This window comes from Mustelus asterias, chromosome 10 (genome assembly GCF_964213995.1).
Source record: "Mustelus asterias chromosome 10, sMusAst1.hap1.1, whole genome shotgun sequence".
Classification (NCBI taxonomy): domain Eukaryota; kingdom Metazoa; phylum Chordata; class Chondrichthyes; order Carcharhiniformes; family Triakidae; genus Mustelus; species Mustelus asterias.
Window position 1 is genome coordinate 35,615,042 of NC_135810.1, and position 24,500 is coordinate 35,639,541.

General features: G+C 46.0%; 1 protein-coding gene across 2 annotated transcripts in view; it reads right to left on the bottom strand.

Moving 5' to 3' along the window:
* uggt2 (UDP-glucose glycoprotein glucosyltransferase 2) overlaps positions 1-24,500 on the bottom strand; it is a 608,113-nt gene that overhangs the window by 362,305 nt on the left and 221,308 nt on the right. Inside the window, exons 1-2 of one of the 2 annotated variants that reach the window (XM_078221652.1) lie at positions 23,166-23,465; positions 21,260-21,359 (exon numbers count right to left, since the gene is read on the bottom strand). In XM_078221652.1, the coding sequence (XP_078077778.1) occupies positions 21,260-21,359; positions 23,166-23,289 (224 nt within the window). In that variant the 5' untranslated portion in view covers positions 23,290-23,465. Of the gene's footprint in view, positions 1-21,259; positions 21,360-23,165; positions 23,466-24,500 lie in introns of those variants that run through there. The other variant, XM_078221650.1, reaches the window with a different exon arrangement.

Here is a 24,500-nt window from a genome sequence, read left to right on the forward strand (position 1 = left end):
TAATTATTCCTGTCTCATGAGACAGGACCAGGTCTAGGGTAACTTGCTGCTTGTAGGTTCCATTACATACTGTTCAAGGAAGCTATCGCAGAGACATTCTATGAACTCCTCCTCAAGGCTGCCTTGACCGACCTGGTTCGACTAATCGGCATGTAGATTAAAATCCCCCATGATAATTGCTGTACCAGTTTTACATGCATCAGTTATTTCCTTGTTTATTGCTTGCCCCACCGTGACGTTATTATTTGGTGGCCTATAGACAACACCTATCAGTGACTTTTTCTCCTTACCATTTCTAATTTCCACCCAAATGGATTCAACATTTTTAACCATAGAACCTATATTATCTCTCACTACCACCTGATGTCATCCTGAAATATCAGAGCTACACCACCTCCCTTACCTTCCTGTCTGTCCTTCCGAACAGTCAGATACCCATGGATATTTAACTCCTAGTTGTGATCATCCTGCAACCATGTCTCTGTAATGGCCACCAAATCATAGTCATTCACGATGATTTGTGCCGTCAACTTATTTACCTTGTTTCGAATGCCACAAACATTTAGATAAAGTGCCTTTATGCTAGTTTTTGTACCTTCTTTTTGAATCCTAACACCTCCATTAATAACATCTCCTGAGTTCTTCCTTTGAACTGTTTTCCTGATTTTCAATGTAGTTGAAACCTTTTCCCCATCGGCTAACCTGCTGCTTTGCTTTCTATCAACCATTATACTTCCCGTAGTTTTACTCTTCCCTTCCCCCCAACTTGCTCATTTAGAGTCCTTGTGACCACGCTATTTATTCTTTTTGCTAGACTGATCCCAGATCGGTTCAGGTGAAGACCGTCCCAACAGTACAGATCCTTCCTGTTCCAATACTGATGCCAATGCCCCATGAAATGGAACCCTCTTTCCCGCACCTTTCCTTTAGCCATGTGTTAACTTCCTTAATTTTCTCAACCCTATGCCAATTTGCTTGTGGCTCGGGTAGTAATCCAGGGATTTTAACCCTTGGGACCTGTTCTTTAATTTAGTTCCTAGTGCTTGATAGTCCCCAAACAAGTTCTCTTTCCTAGTCTTGCTTCCTATGTTGTTTTCCCCAATGTGAACCACAATAACTGGATCCTCCCCTCCCGTTCCAATATTCTTTCAAGCCAGTCAAAGATGTCCCTCACCCTAGCACCTGGCAGGCAACATACCATGCAGGACTCACGATCTGGCTTACAAAGGATGCTATCAATCCTCCTAATTATAGAATTCCTGACAACTACCACTTGTCTTTTTGCTCCCCCCTCTTGAATGGCCTCCTGTACCATGGTGCAGTGGTCAGCTAGCTCATCCTCCCTACAGCTGTCTTCCTCATCCATACAGGGAGCAAGTACCTCATACCTGTTGGACAAGGTCAAGAGCTGAGGCTCCTCAATTCCTGAATTCAGGATCCCCCTCCCTGCCTCACTTGCAGTCACACCCTGCTGTTCCTAACCACCAACTGAATTAGAAGTACCTAATCTACTGGGTGTGACCGCCTCCTGAAACACAGTGTCCAGGTAACTCTCCCCCTCCCGGATGTGCTGCAGTGTCTGAAGCTCAGACTCTAGCTCATCAATTCTGAGCCGAAGTTCTTTGAGCAACCAACACTTGCTGCAGATGTGGTCACTGCAGTTCGCAATGGGATCTGCCAGCTCCCACATCATACAACTATCAATCCTCCTAATTATAGAATTCCTGACAACTACCACTTGTCTTTTTGCTCCCCCCTCTTGAATGGCCTCCTGTACCATGGTGCAGAGGTCAGCTAGCTCATCCTCCCTACAGCTGTCTTCCTCATCCATACAGGGAGCAAGTACCTCATACCTGTTTGGACAAGATCAAGAGCTGAGGCTCCTCAGTTCCTGAATTCAGGATCCCCCTCCTGATGACTTTCTGGAAGCACTGACCGCCCAATGAAAATCTTTACTTAGTTAATTAATTAGTTTTGTTTTATTTTAATTCTGCAGTGTTCTTTTTCTCAAATTTAGCACAGATTTCCTACCAGCCAACCAGATCACAGTGTCCTTTTTCAGGTTTTTCTTTCCGGAAGTTAGATTTATACTCTCAGTGCTGCTGCTGCTGCTCAGCCCTCTGCCTGCTCCCTGGATGCTAGGCCATGGATCCCTGAGGTCAGTTCGATTCATGCTCCGCCCTCTGACTGCTCCCTGCCGACATTCGCTTGCTTGTGGTCTTAACCTTACTTTTTTTTTGGTTAGAGGAGGAGGTAGGGAAACACTAAAGTAGTGTTTGGGGTTTAACTGTCCCTTTGCAACAGTTCCTCCACAAACCACTTTCTGCAAGCAGTGACTGCGCCTATGCAAATTTTCCCCACAACAGCCAATCACCGTCACCATCCTACTGCCTTTGCTGGATGCTTGCCTTCACTCGAACACGGAGGATGTCTTTTGAAGGTCCAGCAGAACGGTGATGCTGTTTGGCTGTTGCGGGGAACATTTTCATTTTCATTGGGCGGTCAGTGCTTCCAGAAAGTGGTTTGTAGAGGAGCTGTTGTCAAGGGACAGTTAAACCCCAAACACTACTTCAGTATTTGCCTCCCTCCCTCCTCCTTTAACCAAACAAAAGTCACTGTGAGGACTTCGGTAAGAGAAAGAAAAAAAGGAGGGAGCGAGAGAGGTGCACTATTAGAAAATTTGCAGCAGAGTGCTTGAGTGGTGAGGTTTTGGCTTGAGAAGCTTCGGCGAGTGGCGTCTCAGCAGAATACAGGTAATAATCTCAGATAACATCCTCTTAATTTTCCTCTTTAGTCTTGGTGCAGTTGGGATGGCAATGAGGGCAATGATATGCTCCTCCTGCAGGATGTGGGAGCTCAGGGAGAATTCCGCTGTCCTTGATGACTACACCTGTGGGAAGTACACCCGGCAGCAGCTCCAGGGAGACTGAGTTAGGGAGCTGCAGGTGGATGCATTCAGGGTCATCCGGGATGCTGAGCACTTTATAGATAAGAGTTTTAGTGAGGCGGTCACACCTAAGGTGCAGGCAGAGAATAGCTGGGTGACCACCTGGAAAGGCAAAGGGAGCAGGCAGAGTGCAGGAGTCCCCTGTAGCCATTCCCTTTGCAAACAAGTATACCTTTTGGATACTGTTGAGGGGAATGACCGTTCAGAAGAAAGCAGCAGTGGTCAGATCTGTGGCACTACAACTGGCTCTGGGGCACAGCAGGAAAGGATAAAGGTAACAAGACCGTAGTGATAGGAGACTAAATAGTTAGACCGACAGACAGAAGGTTCTGTGGCCGCAAACGGGAGTCCACGATGGTGTGTTGCCTCCCACATGCCAGGGTCAAGGATATCTCGAAGTGGCTGCAGAACATTCTCAAGGGGGAGGGTGAGCAGCCAGTAGTTATTGTGCACGTCGGCACAAATGACGTAAATAGAAATAGGGATGAGGTCCTCAGGGCTGATTATAGAGAGCTAGGAAAAAGGTTAAGAAGCAGGACCTCGAGGGTGCTAATCTCTGGATTACTTCCAGTGCCACGTGCTAGTGAGAGTAGGAACAGGAGAATATGGCAGATCAATGCGTGGATAAAGAATTGGTGCAGGGGGCAGGGATTCAGATTCTTAGATCATTGGGATCTTTTCTGGAGCAGAGGTGACCTGTTTAAGGGCTGCATCTGAACTAGAGGGGGACCAATATCCTGGGGACAGATTTGTTAATGCTACAAGGGAGGGTCTAAACTAGATTGGCAGGGGGGTGGGATCCTCAACAGCAGGGAAGCAAATGTGGGGCTGAAAGGAGATGCAGTACTCAGCAACGGCAAGCTGCACAGACGTGATAGGCAGGAGCATGGCAGGGAGCGGGGAAAACCTGTTCGATTAAATTGTATCTATTTCAATGCAGTGGGGCTGACAGGTAAGGCTAATGAACTCAGGGCTTGGATCGGTACGCAGGACTGGGAAATTATAGCTACAACTGAAACATGGTTAAGGGAGGGACAGGACAGGCAGCTTAATTTTCCAGGGTACAGGTGCTTCAGGCAGGACAGAGGTGGAGGAAAGAAGAGGAGGTGGAGTTGCATTCTTGATTAAGGGGAGCATTACGGCAGTAGTCAGAGATGAATAACCAAGGATCATCCAGCGAGGCTTTGTGGGTGGAACTAAGAAATAAGAAGGGGGTGTTCTTGGATATACCTGATCAAGGCCAGGTATATCCAAGAACACCCTTATTGGGGTTGTATTAGAGGACCCCAAATAGTCAACGAGAATTAGAAGAACAAATATGCAGGGAGATTGGGGAGACTTGCAGGAGTAATAGGGTCGTCATAGTTGGGGATTTTAATTTTCCGAACAGAGACTTGGACTGCCATAATGTTAAGGGCTTAGATGGGGTGGAATTTGCTCAGTGTGTGCAGGAAAGTTTCCTCAGGCAGTATGTGGAGGGTCCTACTCGGGAAGGGCAAAACTTGATCTATTCTTGGGAAATAGGGCAGGGCAGGCAAGGCAAATTTTGATGGAATTAGGCAGGAGCTTGCAAGGACTGACTGGAGTAGCTTGTTTGAGGGAAAAGGGACCTCTGACAAGTGGGTGGCCTTCAAAAGTGAAATAGCTAGAGTTCAGGGTCTACATGTTCCTGTCAGGGTGAAGGGAAAGGCTGGCAGGAATAGGGAACCCTGGATGACAAAACAGAGAGATTTTTGCCAGGAAAAAGGAGACATGAATCATATAAAAGCAACTGGAATCAAGGGATTCCCTGGAGATGTACAGGGTATACAGGAGTGTGCTCAAGAAGGAAATTAGGAGGGCAAAAAGGGAGCATGAGGTAGCTTTGGCTGAGAGTGGTAAGATGAATCTAAAAGGATTTTTTTTGGTATATTAAAGGAAAAAGAATAACGAGAGAGAGAATATGACCCCCTCAAGGACCAAAATGAACACCCGTGTGGAACCGCAGGAGATGGGCGAGGTTCTCAATGAATATTTCTTCTCTGTGTTTACCATGGAGAAAGACAAGAAGACTTGGGACCCTGGGAACATTAGTAGTGAAATACTGGGGACAGTTTGCATTCCAGTAGAGGAGGTGATGGATGTATTAAAATGTATGAAGGTGGATAAATCTCCTGGCTCTGACTAGGTATGTCCAAGAAACACTGCCTGAGGCTCGAGAAGAAATTGCAGGAGCCCTGGCTGAGATATTTGCATCATCGTCAGCCATGGGTCAGGTACCAGAAGATGGAGGGGAGCAAATGTTGTGCCCTTATTTAAGAAGGGCTGCAAAAGAAAAACCTGGGAATTATAGACCGATAAGCCTAACATCAGTGGTGGGTAAGTTACCAGAGAGGATTCTGAGGGATAAGATATACAGGCATTTGGAAAGACAGAGTTTGATTGGAGAAGTCAGCAGGGCTTTATGCATGAGAGATTATGCCTTACAAATTTGTTAGAGTTCTTTTGATGAAGTGACCAAGAAGGTTGACGTGGCCAGGGCGATAGACATAGTCTATATGGACTTCAGTAAGGCCTTTAGAACATAGAACAGTACAGCACAGAACAGGTCCTTCGGCCCACGATGTTGTGCCAAGCTTTATCTGAAACCCAAGATCAAGCTACCCCACTCCCTATCATCCTGGTGTGCTCCATGTGCCTATCCAATAACCGCTTAAATGTTCCTAAAGTCCACTATCACTGCAGGCAGTCCAGTCCATGCCACACCCCAACCACTCTCTGCATAAAGAACCTACCTCTGATATCCTTCCTATATCTCCCACCATGAACCCTATAGTTATGCCCCCTTGTAATAGCTCCATCCACCCGAGGAAATAGTCTTTGAATGTTCACTCTATCTATCCCCTTCATCATTTTATAAACCTCTATTAAGTTCCCTTCACCCTGACAGGGACTTATTAGGGAGAGTCAACATGGCTTTGTGAGTCAGGGACTTATTAGGGAGAGTCAACATGGCTTTGTGCATGGTAGGTCATGTTTGACCAATCTATTGGAGTTTTTCGAGGAGGTTACCAGGAAAGTGGATGAAGGGAAGGCGGTGGATGTTGTCTACCTGGATTTCAGCAAGGCCTTTGACAAGGTCCCTCATGGGAGGTTAGTTAGGAAGATTCAGTCGCAGTGTATACATGGGGAGGTAGTAAATTGGATTAGACACTGGCTCAATGGAAGAAGCCAGAGAGTGGTTGTGGAGGATTGCTTCTCTGAGTGGAGGCCTGTGACTAGTGGTGTGCCACAGGGATCGGTGTTGGGTCCATTGTTGTTTGTCATCTATATCAATGATCTGGATGATAATGTGGTAAATTGGATCAGCAAGTTTGCTGATGATACAAAGATTGGAGGTGTAGTGGACAGTGAGGAAGGTTTTCAAAGCTTGCAGAGGGATTTGGACCAACTAGAAAAATGGGCTGAAAAATGGCAAATGGAATTTAACGCAGACAAGTGTGAGATATTGCACTTTGGAAGGACAAACCAAAGAAGAACGTACAGGGTAAATGGTAGGACTCTGAAGAGTGCAGTTGAACAGAGGGATCTGGGAATACAGGTATAGAATTCCCTAAAAGTGACGTCACAGGTGGATAGGGTCGTAAAGAGTGCCTTTGGTACATTGGCCTTTATAAATAGGAGTATCGAGTATACTCGATACTCGATGAGAGGGGAGGGGAGTGAGCAATTAGAGGAGGGGTCACCTGTGGTTGTCCCACTCCAAAACAAGTATATTGTTTTGGATAGTGTGCGGGAGGATGACTCTCTAGGGGTAAGCCACAGTGACCAGGTCACTGGCACACAGTCAGGCTCTGTGGCCCAGAAAGGAAAGAGAGGGGTTAGGAGAGCAATAGTGGTGGGGGATGCGTCGGTTAGAGGCACGGACAGGCGATTCTGTGGGTGCGAACGGGACTCCAGGATGGTAGTCTGCCTACCTGGTGCTGGGGTCATGGATGTCTCCGAGCGGATAGGAGGCATATTAAAAGGGGAAGATAAAGAAACGGATGTCATTGTACACATTGGTGCAAATGACGTAGATAGGAAGAGCAGGGGGATCCTACGAGAGCAATTCAGGGAGTTGGGAAATAGGCTAAAAAGTAGGGCCTCCAGGGTGGCCATCTCTGGGCTGCTCCCAATGCCTCGTGCCAGTGAGGCTAAGAATAGGGAGTTAGTACAATTGAATGCTTGGCTAAAGGACTGGTCCAGGAGGGAGGGCTTCATTTTCCTAGATCAATGGGAAGTTTTCAGGAGAGGATGGCACCTGTACAAGAAGGACGGGTCACAACTAAGTTGGAAGGGCACGAATATCCTGGCTGGGAGTTTTGCTAGTGCAGTTCGGGGGGATTTAAACTAGTATGGCAGGGGGGAGGGGATCAAAATATTAGGTCTACAAGTGTAGAGGCTGGGGACGAGCTTGGGGCTGGGACAAGGCTGGCAAAGAAGAAGAGCACTCTGGGGGAGGATGACCTCACTGGGCCTGGAGGTCTGGAGTGCTTATACTTCAATGCAAGGAGCGTAGCAGGTAAGACAGATGAACTTAGGCCTTAATGCTCACGAAAAATTTGGATGTGGTTGCGGTGACAGAGACTTGGTTGAAAGAGGGACAGGACTGGCAGCTGAATATTCCGGGGTACAAGTGTTTTAGGCGAGACAGAGGAGGGGCCAAAAGAGGTGGGGGAGTAGCAGTATTAGTTGGAGAGCATATTACAGCGGTGCAGAGGGAGGACAATTCAGAGGGGTCGTGTAACGAGTCACTCTGGGTGGAACTTAGAAACAGGAAGGGCGCAGTCACTATGTTGGGGGTGTACTACAGGCCCCCCGACAGCCCAAGGGAAGTGGAAGAACGGATATGTCAGGAGATACTGGATAGGTGCAGGAAAAATAGGGTTGTTGTAGTGGGAGACTTCAATTTCCCTGGTATAGACTGGAAATCGCTGAGAGCAGGGACTCTGAATGGGGAGGAATTTGTAAAATGCATACAGGAGGGTTCTTTGGAACAATATGTAGATAGCCCGACTAGAGAGGGGGCTATACTGGACCTCGTACTGGGGAATGAGCCCGGTCAGGTCTTCAAAGTTTTGGTAGGGGAACATGTGGCAAATAGTGACCACAATTCTGTTAGCTTTAGGATAGTGATGGAAAAGAATGAGTGGTGTCCCAAGGGTAAGGTGTTGGATTGGGGGAAGGCTAACTTTAGTGGGATTAGGCAGAAATTGGCAGCTCTTGATTGGGAGAGGCTGTTTGAGGGTAAATCCACATCTGGCATGTGGGAGTCTTTTAAGGAACAGTTGTTAGGGCCACAGGGCAGGCATGTGCCTGTTAAAAAGAAGGATAGGAAGGGTAGGATTCGAGAACCGTGGATAACCAGGGAAATTGAGGGACTGGTCAAAAAGAAAAGAGAGGCGTATGGTAGGTCCAGGCAGCTAAAAACGGAGGGAGCTCTGGAGGAGTACAAAGAAAGTAGGAAAGAACTCAAACGGGGAATTAGAAGAGCAAAAAGGGGTCACGAAATGTTCTTGGCAGACAGGATTAAGGAGAATCCCAAGGCATTTTAATCATAAGTTAGGAACAAAAGGGTTGTCAGGGAAAAAATCGGACCTCTCAGGGACAGAAGTGGGGAATTATGCTTCATAGAAATCATAGAAATCATAGAAACCCTACAGTGCAGAAGGAGGCCATTCGGCCCATCGAGTCTGCACCGACCACAATCCCACCCAGGCCCTATCCCCACATATTTACCCACTAATCCCTCTAACCTACGCATCCCAGGACTCTAAGGGGCAATTTTTAACCTGGCCAATCAACCTAACCCGCACATCTTTGGACTGTGGGAGGAAACCGGAGCACCCGGAGGAAACCCACGCAGACACGAGGAGAATGTGCAAACTCCACACAGACAGTGACCCAAAGAAGTAGGGGAGCCCAAAGAAGTAGGGGAGATCCAAAATGAATACTTTGCGTCGGTATTCACAAAGGGGAGGGATGTGTTGACTGGGAGTGTCTCGGAGGGGAGTGTTGAACCGTTGGAGAAAATCTCCATTACAAAGGAGGAAGTGTTAGGTTTGTTAGAGAATATAAAGACTGACAAATCCCCAGGGCCTGATGGAATCTATCCAAGGCTGCTCAGGGAGACGAGAGATGAAATCGCTGGGCCTCTGATGCAAATCTTTGTCTCGTCACTGGACACAGGTGAGGTCCCAGAGGATTGGAGGATAGCTAATGTGGTCCCGTTATTTAAGAAGGGTAGGAAGGATAACCCAGGTAATTATAGGCCGATGAGCTTGACGTCCGTGGTGGGGAAGTTGTTGGAGAAGATTCTTAGAGATAGGATGTATGCGCATTTAGAAAGGAATAAACTCATTAACGATAGTCAGCATGGTTTTGTGAGAGGGAGGTCATGCCTCACTAACCTGGTGGAGTTTTTTGAAGAAGTGACCAAAATGGTTGACGAGGGAAGGGCCGTGGATGTCGTCTATATGGACTTTAGTAAAGCGTTTGACAAAGTCCCTCATGGTAGGCTGGTGAAAAAGGTTGGATCTCATGGGATAAAGGGGAAGGTGGCTAGATGGGTGGAGAACTGGCTTGGTCACAGAAGACAGAGGTTTAACACAGATATCAGACGGACATATTTTACACAGAGGGTGGTGGGGGCCTGGAATGCGCTGCCAGGCAAGGTGGTGGAGGCGGACACACTGGGAACGTTTAAGACTTACCTAGACAGCCATATGAACGGAGTGGGAATGGAGGGATACAAAAGAATGGTCTAGTTTGGACCAGGGAGCGGCGCGGGCTTGGAGGGTCGAAGGGCCTGTTCCTGTGCTGTATTGTTCTTTGTTGTTATAAAAGTTGGAGTGTTATGGTAAGGTTATATAAGGCATTGGTGAGGCCGAATTTGGAGTATTGTGTACAGTTTTGGTCACCTAGTTACAGGAAGGATGTAAATAAGATTGGAAGAGTGCAGAGAAGGTTCACAAGGATGTTGCCGGGACTTGAGAAGCTGAGTTACAGAGAGAGATTGAATAGGTTGGGACTTTATTTCCTGGAGCGTAGAAGATTGAGGGGAGATTTGATAGAGGTGTATAAGATTTTGATGGGTATAGATAGAGTGAATGCAAGCAGGCTTTTCCGCTGAGGCTAGGGGAGAAAAAAACCAGAGGGCATGGGTTAAGGGTGAAAGGAGAAAAGTTTAAAGGGAATATTAGGGGGGGCTTCTTCACGCAGCGAGTGGTGGGAGTGTGGAATAAGCTGCCGGATAAAGTGGTAAATGCGGGGTCACTTTTAACATTTAAGAAAAACTTGGACGGGTTCATGGATGAGAGGGGTGTGGAGGGATATGGTCCAAGTGCAGGTCAGTGGGACTAGGCATAAAATGGTTCGGCACAGACAAGAAGGGCCAAAAGGCCTGTTTCTGAGCTGTAATTTTCTATGGTTCTAAGTCTCCCCTCAACCTCCTCCGCTCCAGAGAGAACAGCCCTAGCTCCCTCAACCTTTCCTCATAAGGCCAACCCTCCAAACCAGGCAGCATCCTGGTAAATCTCCTCTGCACTCTTTCCAGCGCTTCCACATCCTTCTTATAGTGAGGTGACTAGAACTGCACAAAATATTCCAAATGTGGTCTCACCAAGGTCCTGTACAGTTTCAGCATAACCCCACGGCTCTTAAACTCCAACCCCCCTGTTAATAAAAGCTAACACACTATAGGCCTTCTCCACAGCTCTATCCACTTGAGTGGCAACCTTCAGAGATCTGTGGATATGGACCCCAAGATCTCTCTGTTCCTCCACAGTCTTCAGAACCCTACCTTTGACCCTGTAATCCACATTTCATAGAAATCATAGAAACCCTATAGTGCAGAAAGAGGCCATTCGGCCCATTGAGTCTGCACCGACCACAATCCCACCCAGGCCGTACCCCCATATCCCTACATATTTTACCCGCTAATCCCTCTAATCTACGCATCCCAGGACACTAAGGGGCAATTTTAGCATGGCCAATCAACCTAACCCGCACATCTTTGGACTGTGGGAGGAAACCCACGCAGGCTCGAGGACAATGTGCAAACTCCACACAGACAGTGACCCAAGCCGGGAATCGAACCCAGGTCCCTGGAGCTGTGAAGCAGCAGTGCTAACCACTGTGCTACCGTGCCGCCTGTTTTTAATTTAAATTTGTCCGACCAAAATGAATCACCTCACATTTATCAGGGTTAAACTCCATCTGCCATTTTTCAGCCCAGCTTTGCATCCTATCTATGTCTCTTTGCAGTCTACAACAGCCCTCCACCTCATCCACTACTCCACCAATCTTGGTGTCATCAGCAAATTTACTGATCCACCCTTCAGCTCCCTCCTCTAAGTCATTAATAAAAATCACAAATAGCAGACGACCAAGCACTGATCCCTGTGGCACTCCGCTAGCAACCTGCCTTCATTCCAAAAATTTTCCATCCATCACCACCCTCTGTCTTCGATCAGATAGCCAGTTACCTATCCAATTGGCCAACTTTCCCTCTATCCCATACCTCCTTACTTTCATCATAAGCCTACCATGGGGGACCTTATCAAACGCCTTACTAAAATCCATGCATATGACATCAACTGCCCTACCTTCATCAACACACTTAGTTACCTCCTCAAAAAATTCAATCAAATTTGTGAGGCACGACTTGCCCTTCACAAATCCGTGCTGACTATCCCGAATTAATCCGCATCTTTCGAAATGGTCGTATATCCCATCCCTAAGGACCTTTTCCATCAACTTACCAACCACCGAAGACTAACCGGCCTATAATTACCAGGGCCATTTCTATTCCCTTTCTGAAACAGAGGAACAACATTCGCCACTCTCCAGTCCTCTGGCACTATCCCCGTGGACAGTGAGGCCCCAAAGATCAAAGCCAAAGGCTCTGCAATCTCATCCCTTGCCTCCCAAAGAATCCTAGGATATATTTCATCAGGCCCAGGGGACTTATCGACCTTCAGTTTATTCAAAACTACTAGTACATCCTCCCTCCGAACATCTACTTCCTCCAGCCTATTAGCCTGTAACACCTTCTCTTCCTCAAAAACATGGCCCCTCTCCTTGGTGAACACTGAAGAAAAGTATTCATTCATCACCTCTCCTATCTCTACTGACTCCATAAACAGGTTCCCACTACTGTTCTTGACCAGCCCTAACCTCACCCTGGTCATTCTTTTATTCCTCACAAAAGAGTAAAAAGCCTTGGGGTTTTCCTTGATCCGACCTGCCAAGGACTTCTCATGCCCCCTCCTAGCTCTCCTAAGCCCCTTTTTCAGCTCATTCCTTGCTAACTTGTAACCCTCAATTGAGCCATCTGAACCTTCTTTCCTCATCCCAACATAAGCTTCCCTCTTCCTTTTTACAAGACATTCCACCTCTTTTGTGAACCATGGTTCCCTCACTCGGCCATTTCCTCCCTGCCTGACAGGGACATACCTATCAAGGACACACAGTATTTGTTCCTTGAAAAAGTTCCACTTTTCATTAGTGCCTTTCCCTGACAGTTTCTGTTCCCATCCTATGCCCCCTAATTCTTGCTTAATCGCATCATAATTACCTCTCCCCCAATTATAAACCTTGCCCTGCCGTATGGTCCTATCCCTCTCCATTGCAATATCAAAAAACACTGAATTGTGGTCACTATCTCCAAAGTGCTCTCCCACAACCAAATCTAACACTTGGCCCGGTTCATTTCCCAGTACCAAATCCAATGTGGCCCCACCTCTTGTCGGCCTATCCACATATTGTGCCTCCTGCACACACTGCACAAAAACTGCCCCATCCGAACTATTCGACCTACAAAGGTTCCAATCAATATTTGGAAAGTTAAAGTCCCCCATGACAACTACCCTGTGACCCCCACACATATCCATAATCTGCTTCGCAATTTATTCCTCCACATCTCTATTACTATTCGGGGGCCGATAGTAAACTCCTAACAACGTGACCGCTCCTTTCCTATTTCTAACTTCAGCCCATATTACCTCAGTATGCAGATCCCCCTCGAAGTGCCTTTCTGCTGCCGTTAAACTATCCTTGATTAACAATGCCACTCCTCCACCTCTTTTACCAGCTTCCCTACACTTACTGAAACCTCTATACCCTGGAATACTCCAACACCCATTCCTGTCCTTGTTCTACCCATGTCTCCGTAATGGCCACAACATCATAGTCCCAAGTACCAATCCACGCCCCAAGTTCATCTACCTTGTTCCGGATGCTCCTTGCATTGAAGTAGACACACTTCAACCCACCTTCCTGTCTACTGGTACCCACCCTTGACCTTGATACCTTCCCCAATACCTCACTACCCTCAACACTGACTTCCGGACTACAACTCCTTTTCCCACCCCCCTGACAAATTAGTTTAAACCCCCCTGAAGAGCTGTAGCACATTTCCCTCCCAGGATATTGGTGCCCCTCTGGTTCAGGTGCACCCCGTCCTGTTTGTACAGGTCCCACCTTCCCCAGAATGTGTTCCAATTATCGACGTAGCTGAAACCCTCCCTCCGACACCATCCCTGCAACCACATGTTTAACTGCACTCTCTCCCTGTTCCTCTACTCGCTATCACATGGCACCGGCAACGTACCAGAGATGACCACATGTTTTGTCTTGGCTCTCAGCTTCCAGCCAGGCTCCCTAAATTCCTGTTTTTAATCCCCGTCCCTTCTCTTACCTATGTCGTTGGTACCAATGTGTACCACGACTTGTGACTGTTCCCCCTCCCCCTTAAGAATCCGGAAAACACGGTCCGAGACGTCACAGACCCTGGCATCCGGTAGGCAACATACCATCCGTGAGTCTCTTTTGCTGCCACAGAACCTCCTATCTATCCCTCTAACTAACGAGTCCCCAATAACTATTGCCCTCCCGCTCTCCCCCTTACCCTCCCGAGCCACAGGAACGGATTCAGTGCTGGAGATCTGCCCACTGCGGCTCACCACTGGTATGTTGTCCCCCTCAACTGCATCCAAAGCGGAATACTTGTTGCTAAGGAGAACGACCACAGAGGATCCCTGCACTGACTGCTTCCTCCCAGCCCCTCTCACTGTCACCCATCTATTTTCCTTTCCTGGAGTAACTATATCCATAAAGCTTCTGTCTATGGCCACCTCTGCCTCCCTAATGATCCTAAGTTCATCCAACTCCAGCTCCAGTTCCCTAACACGGTTTTGGAGGAGCTGCAGATGGGTGCACTTCCCACAGGTGTCATCAGCAGGGACACTTGATAAAGTTCCACATGGTAGGCTGCTCTGAAAGGTTCGATCACATGGAATCCAGGGAGAGCTGGCAAATTTGATGTCCAGTTGGCTTGATGGCAAGAAGCAGAGAGTAATGGTGGAAGGATTCTTGTCGGACTGGAGGCCTGTGACTGACTAGTGGTGTGCCTCAGGGGTCACTGCTGGGCCTACTGCTGTTTGTTATCTATATCAACGAGTTGGATGAGAATGTACAAGGCATTTTCAGTATGTTTGCACATGACACTAAAATAGGCGGTATTGTAGACAGTGAGGAAGGTTATCAAAAATTGCAGCAGGACCTTAATCAGCTTGGGAAGTGGGCCGAGAAATGGAAAATGGAGTTCAATACAGATAAGTGCACCGACTTTCCAAAATAACACCGTACCTCGGCCCAGGCCTAGGCCCACCTCCCCACCACATCCTACCTCCGTAACCCCGTGCATATACCATGCCTAATCCACCTAACCTATACACCTTTTGGTCACTAAGGGGAATTCAGCTTGGCTGATCCACCTAACTTGCACATCGTTGGACTGTAGGAGAAAATCCACACAGACACAGGAAGAAAGTGCAAACTCCACAGAGACAGTTACCCAAGGCCGGAATCAAACTTGTGTTCCTGGTGCTGTGAAACAGCAGTGCTAAGGAACAGGCCCTTTGGATCGACAAGCCTGTGCCGATCATGATGCCCCAACTAAACTACAAAACAACCTTCTGATTTGATTTATTATTGTCATATGTATTAGCATACAGTGAAAAGTATTGTCTCTTGCGCGCTATACTGACAGAGCATATCGTTCATAGAGAATGGTATGTTCTTACACTGAACATATCCCTCTATTCCTTCCCTATTTATGTACCCATCCAGATGCCTCTTAAATGTTGCTAATGTGCCTCTTCCACCGCCCCCTCTGGCAGCACGTTCCAGGCACCCACCACTCTCTGCATAGAAAACTTAGCCCGCACACCTCAAACTTTCCCCCTCTCATAAGAACATAAGAACTAGGAGCAGGAGTAGGACATCTGGCCCCTCGAGCCTGCTCCGCCATTCAATAAGATCATGGCTGATCTTTTTGTGGACTCAGCTCCACTTACCCGCCCGCTCACCATGACCCTTAATTCCTTTATTGTTCAAAAATTTATCTATCCTTGCCTTAAAAACATTCAATGAGGTAGCCTCAACTGCTTCACTGGGCAGGGAATTCCACAGATTCACAACCCTTTGTGTGAAGAAGTTCCTCCTCAACTCAGTCCTAAATCTGCTTCCCCTTATTTTGAGGCCATACCCCTAGTTCTAGTTTCACACTCCAGTGGAAACAACTTCCCTGCTTCTATCTTATCTATTCCCTTCATAATCTTATATGTTTCTATAAAATCTCCCCTCATTCTTCTGAATTCCAATGAGTATAGCCCCAGTCTACTCAGTCTCTCCTCATTAACCAACCCTCTCAACTCCGGAATCAATCTAGTGAATCTCCTCTGCACCCCCTCCAGTGCCAGTATATCCTTTCTCAAGTAAGGAGACCAAAACTGTACACAGTACTCCAGGTGTGGCCTGACAAGCACCTTATACAGCTGCAACATAACTTTGCTGTTTTTAAAGTCCATCCCTCTAGCAATGAAGGACAACATTCCATTTGCCTTCTTAATTACCTGCTGCACCTGCAAACCAACTCCTTGAGATTCCTGCACAAGGACACCCAGGTCCCTCTGCACAGCAGCATGCTGCAATTTTTTACCATTTAAATAATAGTCCATTTTGCTGTTATTCCCACCAAAATGGATGACCTCACATTTACTCTCACCTTGAACTTGTGCCCCTTGTAATTGACACTTCCACCCTGGGAAAAAGCCTCTGACTATCCACCCTGTCTATGCCTCTCATAATTTTGTAGACCTCTATCAGGTCTCCATGCAGCCTCCGTCCTTCCAGTGAAAATGCTAGTTTATTCAACCTCTCCTTGGCTCTTCTTGTCTGTGTCGAACCATTTTATGCCTAGTCCCACTGACCTGCACTTGGACCATATCCCTCCACACCCCTCTCATCCATGAACCCGTCCAAGATTTTCTTAAATGTTAAAAGTGACCCCGCATTTACCACTTTATCCGGCAGCTCATTCCACACTCCCACCACTCTCTGCGTGAAGAAGCCCCCCCTAATATTCCCTTTAAACTTTTCTCCTTTCACCCTTAACCCATGCCCTCTGGTTTTTTTCTCCCCTAGCCTCAGCGGAAAAAGCCTGCTTGCATTCACTCTATCGATACCCATCAAAATCTTATACACCTCTATCAAATCTCCCCTCAATCTTCTACGCTCCAGCCTATTCAATCTCTCTCTGTAACTCAGCTTCTCAAGTCCCGGCAACATCCTTGTGAACCTTTTCTGCACTCTTTCAATCTTATTTACATCCTTCCTGTAACTAGGTGACCAAAACTGTACACAATACTCCAAATTCGGCCTCACTAGTGCCTTATATAACCTTACCATAACACTCCAACTTTTATACTCGATACTCCGATTTATAAAGGCCAATGTACCAAAGGCACTCTTTACGACCCTATCCACCTGTGACGTCACTTTTAGGGAATTCTGTACCTGTATTCCCAGATCCCTCTGTTCAACTGCACTCTTCAGAGTCCTACCATTTACTCTGTACGTTCTTCTTTGGTTTGTCCTTCCAAAGTGCAATATCTCACACTTGTCTGCGTTAAATTCCATTTGCCATTTTTCAGCCCATTTTTCTAGTTGGTCCAAATCCCTCTGCAAGCTTTGAAAACCTTCCTCACTGTCCACTACACCTCCAATCTTTGTATCATCAGCAAACTTGCTGATCCAATTGACCACATTATCATCCAGATCATTGATATAGATGACAAACAACAATGGACCCAACACCGATCCCTGCGGCACACCACTCGTCACAGGCCTCCACTCAGAGAAGCAATCCTCCACAACCACTCTCTGGCTTCTTCCATTGAGCCAGTGTCTTATCCAATTTACTACCTCCCCATGTATACCTAGCAACTGAACCTTCCTAACTAACCTCCCATGAGGGACCTTGTCAAAGGCCTTGCTGAAATCCAGGTAGACAACCGCCTTCCCTTCATCCACTTTCCTGGTAACCTCCTCGAAAAACTCTAATAGATTGGTCAAACATGACCTACCACGCACAAAGCCATGTTGACTCTCCCTAATAAGTCCCTGTCTATCCAAATATTTGTAGATCCTATCCCTTATCACACCTTCCAATAACTTGCCCACCACCGACGTCAAACTTACTGGCCGATAATTTCCAGGATTTCTTTTGGAACCTTTTTTAAACAACGGAACAACATGAGCCACCCTCCAATCATCCGGCACCTCCCCCGTGAATACTGACATTTTAAATATGTCTGCCAGGGCCCCTGCAAGTTCAACATTAGCTTCCCTCAAGGTCCGTGGGAATACCCTGTCCGATCCTGGGGATTTATCCACTCTGATTTGCCTCAAGACAGCAAGCACCTCCTCCCCTTTAATCTGTAAAGGTTCCATGGCCTCCCTACCAGTTTGCCCTATTTCCGTAGACTCCATGCCCGTTTCCTCAGTAAATACGGATGCAAAAAAACCATTTAGTATCTCCCCCATCTCTTTTGGTTCCATACACAGTCTACCACTCTGGTCTTCAAGTGGACCAATTTTATCCCTCACTATCCTTTTGCTCCTAACATACCTATAGAAGCTCTTTGGATTTTCCTTCACTCTGTCTGCCAAAGCAACCTCATGTCTTCTTTTAGCCCTCCTGATTTCCCTCTTAAGTAGCTTCTTGCACTTTTTATACTCCTTGAGCATCTGATGTGTTCCTTGCTGCCTGTACATTTCATACAACTCTCTCCTCCTCCTAATCAGTGTTACAATCTCCCTCGAGAACCAAGGTTCCTTATTCCTATTTACTTTGCCTTTAATCCTGACAGGAACATACAAACTCTGCACTCTCAAAATTTCTCCTTTGAAGGCCTCCCACTTTCCATTTACATCCTTACTAGAGAACAGCCTGTGCCAATCCACGCTTCCCAGATCCCTTCTCATTTCATTAAATTTGGCCTTTTTCCAGTTCAGAACTTCAACCCGAGGACCAGATCTATCCTTATCCACGATCAGGTTGAAACTAATAGCATTATGATCACTGGATCCAAAGTGTTCCCTCACACTCACATCCATCACCTGCCCTAACTCATTTCCCAATAGGAGATCCAATATCGCATCCTCTCTAGTTAGCACCTCTATATACTGATGTAGAAAATTCTCCTGAACACATTTTACAAACTCTACCCCATCTAAACCTTTAACAGTATGCGAGTCCCAATCTATATGTGGAAAATTAAAATCCCCTACTATCACAACTTTGTGTTTCTTGCAGTTGTCAGCTATCTCTCCGCTGATTTGCTCCTCCAATTCTCACTGACTATTGAGTGGTCTATAATACAAGCCCATTAATGTGGTCATACCTTTCCTGTTTCTCAGCTCCACCCATCGGGCCTCTGTAGACAAGCTCCCTAATCTATCCTGCCTGAGTACCGCTGTAACATTTTCCCTGACCAACAATGCCACCCCCCCACCTTTTATCCCTCTGCCTCTATCCCGCCTGAAACATTGGAACCCTGGAACATTGAGCTGCCAGTCCTGCCCCTCCTGTAGCCAAGTTTCACTAATGGCTATAATGTCATATTTCCATGTGTCTATCCACGCCTTCAGCTCATCTGCCTTCCCCACAATACTCCTGGCATTGAAATAGACACACCTCAAAAAATTATTTCCACCACACTCTACCCTTCCATTTGTGATTTTGCTTGAACTAACCTGTCTTTTTACCCCGGTGAACTTTCCTGGTGAACTTTCTCTGCAGTCTCTCGAAAGCTTCCAGTCCTTCTAGTCGTGTGGCAACCAGAACTGCACAAAATACTCTAAAATCCAGCCTAACCGAGGTTTTATATAGCTGCAACATGATTGCCCAACTCTTGTACTCAATGCCCTGGCCGATGAAGGCAAGCATGCCATATGTCTTCAAAATCATCTTGGCCACCTGTGTTGCCAGTTTTCGGGAACTGAAGACCTGCATGCCCAGATCCCTCTATATGTTAATGTTCCGAAGGGTTATGCCATTTACAGTATAATTTACACCTAAATTCGATCCTCCCAATTGCATCACCTCGTATTTCTCCGGATTAAACTCCACCTGCCATTTCGGTGCCCAAGTCTCCAATCTATCGATATCCTGTTGTATCCTCTGACAATCCCTGTCACTAGCTGAAACTCCACAAATCTTCATGCCATCCACAAACTTATTAACCAGACAACACACATTTTCCTCCAGATCATTTATATACACTACAAACAACAGAGATCCCAACAGAATACCACGATATACAGATCTCCATTCTGCAATTCCATACTTCCACGCTATTCTCGGTCTTCTATGGCCAAGCCAGTTCTGTATCCATCTAGACAGCCCACCCGAATCCCATGTGATTTTAGTTTTTGTACCATTCTGCCATGTGGGACCTTGTTAAATGCTTTACTAAAGCCCATATAAACCACATCCACAGCCCTTCCCTCATCAATCATCTTTGTCACCTCTTCAAAACATTCAGCTTGTTGAGACATGACCTTCCCCGTACAAAACCATGCTGCCTGTCACCAACTAGTTCATTTTCTTCCAACTGTGCATATATCCTGTCCCTCACCTCAGTTTCATCTTCAAAAACTTCCCCACCACTGACGTCAGGCGTACTGGCCTATAATTTCCCGAATTATCCCTGCTTCCTTTCTTAAACAAGGGAACAAAATCGGCTATTCCTGGCCCTCTGGAACCTCGTCTGTGGTCAAACAGGATGCGAAGATATCTGTTAAGTCCCCAGCTAATTTTTCCCTTGCCTCCCGCAGTAACCTGGGTTAGATTCCATCTGGCCCCGGGGACTTGTCTATCTTAGTGCAATTTAGGATACCCAACATTTCCTCCTTCGTTATATTGATATTCTTTAGAGCGTTCAACACCTATCCTCAACAAACGTCATGTTCTTTTCCTTGGTGAAGTATAAAGTATTCATGAAAAATCTCACCCACTTCGTGTGGCTCCACGCATAACTTCCCTTCATTGTTCTTGAGTGGGCCTACTCTTTCTCTTGCTACCCTCTTCCTCCTAATATAGGCATAAAAAGCCTTGGGATTCTCTTTGACCCTGTTTGCTATAGATATTTCATGGCCCCTTTTAGCCTTCCTAATTCCGGGTTTAAGTTCTTTCCTACTTTTATTATACTCCTCAAGGGCTTCGTCAGTTTTTAGATGCCTAAATCTACCGTATGTTTCCTTTTTTCTTTTGACTAAGCTTCCAATTTGTCCTTACCAATGGTTCCTGAATCCTGTCATTTCTATTCTTCAATTTTGCGGGGTATGCCTGTCCTTCACTTCAACCAAAAGCCTCCCAAATGTCAGACATGGATTTGCCCTCAAATAGCCACTCCCAATCCACATTCCCCAGTTCGTGTCTAATTTGGATGTATTTTGCCCTCACCCAATTATGCACCTTCACCTGAGGGCCACTCTTGTCCTTATCCATGACTACCCACGAACCATTGTGGCACTATGCTGTTCATAATGTTTCAGGAGTATTTCTACTTCCTATTTGCAATAAACCTTATTCTATTAGCTCGATCAGGCCAGCCTTCTAATATTTACAATGTTCTCTAAAATAAGAATTACAACTGTGCTATCTTGGAATTCTGTTACGATCCTTCAAATCATTAATTATTTTCCTAGAGTTGCAGAGATGCAGCTAAGCAACCATGTTTAGCCACTATTTGTGTCATACTGTGTGCCTTTTCTACTAGAAACAAGATGTTAATGTAAATGTTTCTATTGACAAAATGTCATAATTGATTGGTTACGCAGAATTGTAGATGAATATATATTCCAGAAGCCTTTTCTCTTCTTAAAAGCATTAACACAGTATACTTTTAGGCTGAAATGTGTAAATAATACTAATTTCCTTACCTGGCTTTTGTTGGGAAATTCTGACTAAGGTCTCGCATTGACTTCAAAGCATCATGAACAGGAGTGGAGACAATGCGAGTCGCTGTTTGGAAACTTAGATCTGAAAGAAAAAATTGGGTATGAAGCCTGTAGAATGTTTATATCTGCACAATTTCCACCTTTAAAAAGATTCTGCAGATTAAACCCATCTGGTATTATTATCCAAGAATACATTAGTGTGAAAAGAACAATCCTGTTTGCATTTCAAACGTATAGAAGTGGAAAAATTAAAATTCATAACATAGAAATTAACATTTTTGCCTGGAGACACGGGTCAATTTTCAGCAGCATATTCCTGCCCCAAGTTTAGCTGAGGTGACCAAGAAGGGATTTTGATCTGAAATGCTGGTTTTGCACAAGAAACCATCTTGGTAAAGAGGTTATAGAGTCATAGAGATTAAAATATTTGTTAGCAATCAGGAAAAAGGTTGTATGGAACATTGCTACCTAGCGTTTGTCCGTTCTCTCTGAACAGCAACCTGCTGTTTGGAAGTAAATAGTGCTGATGTGGATTTTGAATGCCTCTGGAAGGACTACCCACTGTTGCATGTTTATTTGCTACTGCAGCTGCAAACAGGGCATCAGACAATTCAGGAGACCTTCTAGAACATTTTGTCAAAATTTCACCGCGACTCGAGCTACATTTATTCTGCAATTCCTTTCAGTAAAATTAAGGGGAAATGCTGTATTGGCTTACCTACTGGGATTCATCATAAGAAAGGTGAGGGATCATGGTGATCTTGTTAGGGGTCACCTGAAGAAGGGGCTCAGAGCCTCGAAAGCTTGTGTGGCTTTTGCTACCAAATAAACCTGTTGGACTTTAACCTGGTGTTGTTAAACTTCTTAAGGAGTGGGAGGACAGGACACCAGGGAGTGCAGTAAGGGTTGCTTCAGTAGAGAACGACAAAAGGGCGAGATGAAATACAACCCCACCAGATCAAGGACATCACTACCCCTTCAGAACCCCCAGTGCCCACATCCAAGACCTGTGTATTTGCTCCCTGAGTTCCTGAGCTATCCAATGTATCACTGTGTGTCAGCCACCACACATAACACCTGATACTGGGTGGAATTTTTCCATTTCTGCACAGAGTGCTGGCTGAGGCAAGTACCAGTAGCTCAGCTCTCTGGCTGCACAGTTGGCTTTTCGTATATTGTGCAGTACTCTGTGCAAAAAAAGGAATGTGGCAGGGCCCACGCCATCAGGCTGGTGGGATGGGGTTGGGTAAAGCTAGAAATGCCAGAAATCCCTGGATCGGGGAGCTTTTTTTAAAAGTGGCACTCAGATCTCTGATTTTTAAAAAAAGGAACCACCTCTACGCTAGAGACTGCCCCCCCATGTACAAGGGCAACCCTCCTCCTCTCCATGGATATGGGAACTGAAGGAGGGCTAGTAGCCATACTAATAATCATACTTACTGAAAGGGTTAAAATATTTAGTTTAGTAGAAAACTCATACATGCTGCTAGCTGTGAGCAAGTACCTAAGGACACAAACTGCAGGGTGTTAGTTCTCGGGCAGAAACATCACATGTGTCAACTCTCACAGACTGTAAAACAATGGGAGACTGCTTTACCATTTTGGTCTGATAACCAAATAGTCAAAAGATAACATAGGGAAACAACACTGTTCACAGATTGAACATAAGGGTTTGTTTGTCTGTCAAACCTCCCTCGCCTAAGAAAATTCATCAAACACTAGGGGCCTTGGACATAGGGAGGATAATTGATACTTCTAAGTCAAACACAAGTTGTTATGTTATGGCCAAATGTGGCTGATACTATCAGAATAGATAGCATATTCAAGCTGATTGAACATTATAATCAATACATGTGCACATTTTGTGATTGGTTAGTAGTATTTGTACCTGATGACCTTTGTTGGCCTTTCACAAGGTACGGCATGGTAGATTGTTGCATAAGGTTAAATCTCACAGGATCCAGGGTGAGGTATCTAAATGGATACAAAATTGGCTTCTTGACAGAAGCCATTTGGTTGTAGAGAGTTGTTTTTTAAACTGGAGGCCTCGGGGATCAAAGAACAATACAGCACAGGAACAGGCCCTTCGGCCCTCCAAGCCCGCGCCGCTCCCTGGTCCAAACTAGACCATTCTTTTGTATCCCTCCATTCCCACTTCGTTCATGTGGCTATCTAGATAAGTCTTAAACGTTCCCAGTGTGTCCACCTCCACCACCTTGCCCAGCAGCGCATTCCAGGCCCCCACCACCCTCTGTGTAAAATACGTCCTTCTAATATCTGTGTTAAACCTCCCCCCCTCTCACCTTGAACCTATGACCCCTCGTGAACGTCACCACCGACCTGGGAAAAAGCTTCCCACTGTTCACCCTATCTATGCCTTTCATAATTTTATACACCTCTATTAGGTCACCCCTCATCCTCCGTTTTCCAGCGAGAACAACCCCAGTTTACTCAATCTCTCCTCATAACTAAGCCCTTCCATAACAGGCAACATCCTGGTAAACCTCCTCTGCACTCTCTCTAAAACCTCCACGTCCTTCCGGTAGTGTGGCGACCAGAACTGGGCGCAGTATTCCAAATGCAGCCGAACCAACGTTCTATACAACTGCAACATCAGATCCCAACTTTCATACTCTATAAAGGCAAGCATGCCACATGCTTTATTCACTACCTTCTCCACCTGTGACGTCACCTTCAAGGATCTGTGGACTTGCACACCCAGTGCTGGGTCCACTGTTATTTGTCATTTATATTCATGATTTGGATGAGAATATAGGAGGCATGGTTAGTAAGTTTGCAGATGACACCAAGATTGGTGGCATAGTGCACAGTGAAGAAAGTTATCTCCAATTGCAACGGGATCTTGATCAATTGGGCCAGTGGGCTTACCAATGGCAGATGGAGTTTAATTTAGACAAATGCGAGGTGATGCATTTTGGTAGATTGAACCAGGGCAGGACTTACTCAGTTAATGGTAGGACGTTGGGAAGAGTTACAGAACAAAGAGATCGAGGGGTACATGTTCATAGCTCCTTGAAAGTGGAGTCACAGGTGGACAGAGTAGTGAAGAAGGCATTCGGCATGCTTGGTTTCATTGGTCAGAACATTGAATACAGGAGTTGGGACGTCTTGTTGAAGTTGTACAAGACATTGGTAAGGCCACACTTGGAATACTGTGTGCAATTCTGGTCACCCTATTATAGAAAGGATATTATTAAACTAG